Below are 667 nucleotides of genomic sequence, written 5' to 3' on the forward strand. Positions count from 1 at the left end.
GTGATAATCTCGGACAGTTTGAACGATGAGCTTTTCAAACTTGTCTGAAACTGAAGCTACTAATTGTCTCTGGGATTTGTACGCTTCCAAAAAAGAGATGATTTTGGGTTTTCCTCTGGTTTTGTCCATCTGCTGTATCAGAGCATTGAAACAGAGTTCCACGTTCACAGACGCTCGAGCTGATGTTTCCACCAACATGAGATTCTTTTTACCTGTAACAAACGTCTGCACCTCCCTCAGGTATTGCTCGACACACTCGTCACATTTTGTTGCTGCGATGATTATGGGTTTTTTCGTCTTGGAAATTTGAGAATAAAGGCTGTGGACAAATTTCATCTGGTCGTCGAATTTCCTATTGCATCCTTTGCTTACATCTAAACACAACACAAAGCCATCGATGTTGAGCTTGCCATCAGGCATCTGCTTCTGATCAAAATCCTGTTCCAACCCAAGCTGGTCTGTGCAAATGTACATCAGCTTCTCAGCAGACTGAAGCTTCGTATTTGCAGCCCGTTTCGTGTAAGGCTGCAGGTTTGTGCTCCGATGAGGCAAGAAGGTTTGGTCATCAATGAACTCAGTCTGCTCAATGACCTGGATTCGACACTCGAGGCCATCATCCCCACGATGTAACACTTCACCCCAGTATAAGAAATGATCGTTATTCACC

The 667-nt window shown here is 44.1% G+C and overlaps 1 protein-coding gene across 1 annotated transcript; it reads right to left on the bottom strand.

The window, feature by feature from the left end:
• Positions 1-6: 6 nt before the first annotated feature.
• Positions 7-663, bottom strand: LOC107682322 (rho GTPase-activating protein 5-like; the record flags this gene model as incomplete). Its single annotated transcript, XM_016478599.1, has 1 exon — positions 7-663. A coding segment is annotated over one exon (657 nt), but the record flags the coding sequence as incomplete, so codon positions are not given.
• Positions 664-667: the final 4 nt, after the last annotated feature.

This window comes from Sinocyclocheilus anshuiensis, unplaced genomic scaffold (assembly GCF_001515605.1).
Source record: "Sinocyclocheilus anshuiensis isolate Anshui unplaced genomic scaffold, SAMN03320099.WGS_v1.1 C32063556, whole genome shotgun sequence".
NCBI lineage: Eukaryota > Metazoa > Chordata > Actinopteri > Cypriniformes > Cyprinidae > Sinocyclocheilus > Sinocyclocheilus anshuiensis.